The sequence below is a fragment of the Dipodomys ordii genome, unplaced genomic scaffold, assembly GCF_000151885.1.
Source record: "Dipodomys ordii isolate 6190 unplaced genomic scaffold, Dord_2.0 Scaffold115, whole genome shotgun sequence".
Lineage (NCBI taxonomy): Eukaryota > Metazoa > Chordata > Mammalia > Rodentia > Heteromyidae > Dipodomys > Dipodomys ordii.
In genome coordinates this window covers 625,853-627,891 of record NW_012267331.1, presented here as the reverse complement: position 1 = coordinate 627,891, position 2,039 = coordinate 625,853, and the positions used below count along the sequence as shown (strand labels likewise).

The 2,039-nt window shown below is 48.7% G+C and overlaps 1 protein-coding gene across 1 annotated transcript in view; it reads left to right on the top strand.

The window, feature by feature from the left end:
- Positions 1 to 2,039, top strand: part of Myt1l (myelin transcription factor 1-like) — a 170,952-nt gene that overhangs the window by 77,971 nt on the left and 90,942 nt on the right. The window contains exon 12 of the mRNA XM_013028870.1: positions 1,331 to 1,419. Within this exon, the coding sequence (XP_012884324.1) occupies positions 1,331 to 1,419 (89 nt within the window). The remainder of the gene's footprint in view (positions 1 to 1,330; positions 1,420 to 2,039) is intronic.

The following is a 2,039-nucleotide window of genomic DNA, read 5'->3' as shown; positions in this document are numbered from 1 at the left end:
CCTCCCCTTGCCTCTCCGCTTCTCTACCTCTCCCCCCCCAGCCTCCCATGCCTCCTCTACCTCCCACCACCTCCCCCTGCCTCCCCTGCCCATGTTGACTCTGGGGCCCTAAGCAGAGCCCTGGCCCTAGCAGAAAACAAGCTCCCTCTTTAAACACAACCTTAGCTGACAAGGACTTGGAAAACACGTTCGGATGGCCCAGGGAAAAAATGTCTGACCAACATCATTTTCACTGAAACAGGCTGCTGATTCTTGCAGAGTTTTATTTCTAGCAAGTATGTTTCCTTACAAATGATTTATCTAGGAAAATGTATAAGGTTCATTCTCAAAGGAAATGGTTTTCTTTGTAAGTAGAGAGTTATGTAAGTCTTAAATAATGGCATCTACAGGTGCGGCGGCTGACCGCTGCTGGCATCGCGGGGGCATTATGCATGAGGACCTCAAGTTCTAGGCCAGCCTGGCTGACATAGAGACAGTCTGCCTTACGAAGAAGAGAAAGCTGGGTACTGTGGCTCATGCCTGTAATCATAGCTACTCAGGAGACTGAAATCTGAGGATCTGGGTTTGAAGCCAGCCGAAGGCAAGAAAGTCCATGAGATTCTTATCGCCAATTAACCACCAGAAACCCAGAAGTGGCTGTGGTTCAAAGTGATAGAGCACTGACCTTGTGGGAAAAAGCTCAGGAACAGCACCCAGCCCTCAGTTCAACCCCACAACTGACAGAAGGAGGAGGAGAAGCTAATTCAACCCTTTTCTCTGAAAACAAGAGTGTCTCTTCTCTAAGAACCCAGTGTTCAGAAGACTGTATTCCAGACTTGACTAAATCAACAATGGCACATAAGCACTTACGTCAAGGACATGTATTAGTTCAAATTGTCAAATTCAAATCACTAAGGTAGATGTAATGACTCTTGGGCTAAAAATCACTTCATTTTTGATGGACATTTTCATCCATGTGTAAGCTTGAAAATTATGGTACCTTTTGTGTATGGATATGTATGCACACAAGCCAGTACTGAGGCTTGACCACAGGACCTTTCTTTCTCATTTGATGTGTTCTACCCAAGGCCAGCACTCTACCACTTGAGACACAACTCCACTTCCAGCTTTTTTGGTAGTTAATTGAAGCAAAGAATCTCATGGGCTTTTCTGCCCAGACCGGCTTTGAACTTCCATCCTCAGATCTCAGCCTCCTGAGTAGCTAGGATGACAGGCTTGAGCCTCCAACACCCAGCAAATAATGACTCTTTATTCACAAGGGGGAACAAAGAAAGAAAAAAACAATACTGAGTGAAATGGGAGGTGGCATCAAATGCAGTGTGGGTTGCAGAAGCAGAATGTGGAGAAACATCTGCCGAGTGAAGTCTTTGGTGGGGATGGAAGCAAGGCGCCTGCCTGCCTGGTGCCTTTCTTCTTCAAGTCAGAGACAGAGACAGAGGGAAACAGAGAGGCAGAGGGAGACTAAGGGAGACAGAGGGACAGAGACAAAGAGATACAGAGACAGAGGAGACAAAGAGACAGAGGGGGACACAGACAGACAGAGGGAGACTAAGAAAGACAGAGGGACAGAGACAGAGACAGAGGAGACAGAGAGACAGAGGGGGACACAGACAGAGAGACAGAGGGAGACAGAGGCAGAGAGACAGACAGAGGAGACAGACAGACAGACAGACAGACAGAAGAGACAGAGGAGACAGAAGAGACAGAGAGAGGGACAGAGGAGACAGAAAGCCAGACAGAGGGACAGAAGAGACAGGAGACAGAGAGACAGAAGAGACAGAGGGACAGAGGAGACAAAGGGACAGAGGAGACAGGGAGACAGAGGGACAGAGGGACAGAGAGACAGAGACAGAAGGACAGAGGGGGGGACTGGGAAGGTGGCTCAGTGGTAGAGCGCTTGCCTTGCATGCATGAGGCCCTGGGTTCGATTCCTCAGCACCACATAAGCAAAAAAAGAAAAAAGCCGGAAGTGGCGCTGTGGCTCAGTGGTAGAGCACTAGCCTTGATCTGAAGAGCTGAGGGACAGCGTCCAGGCCCAG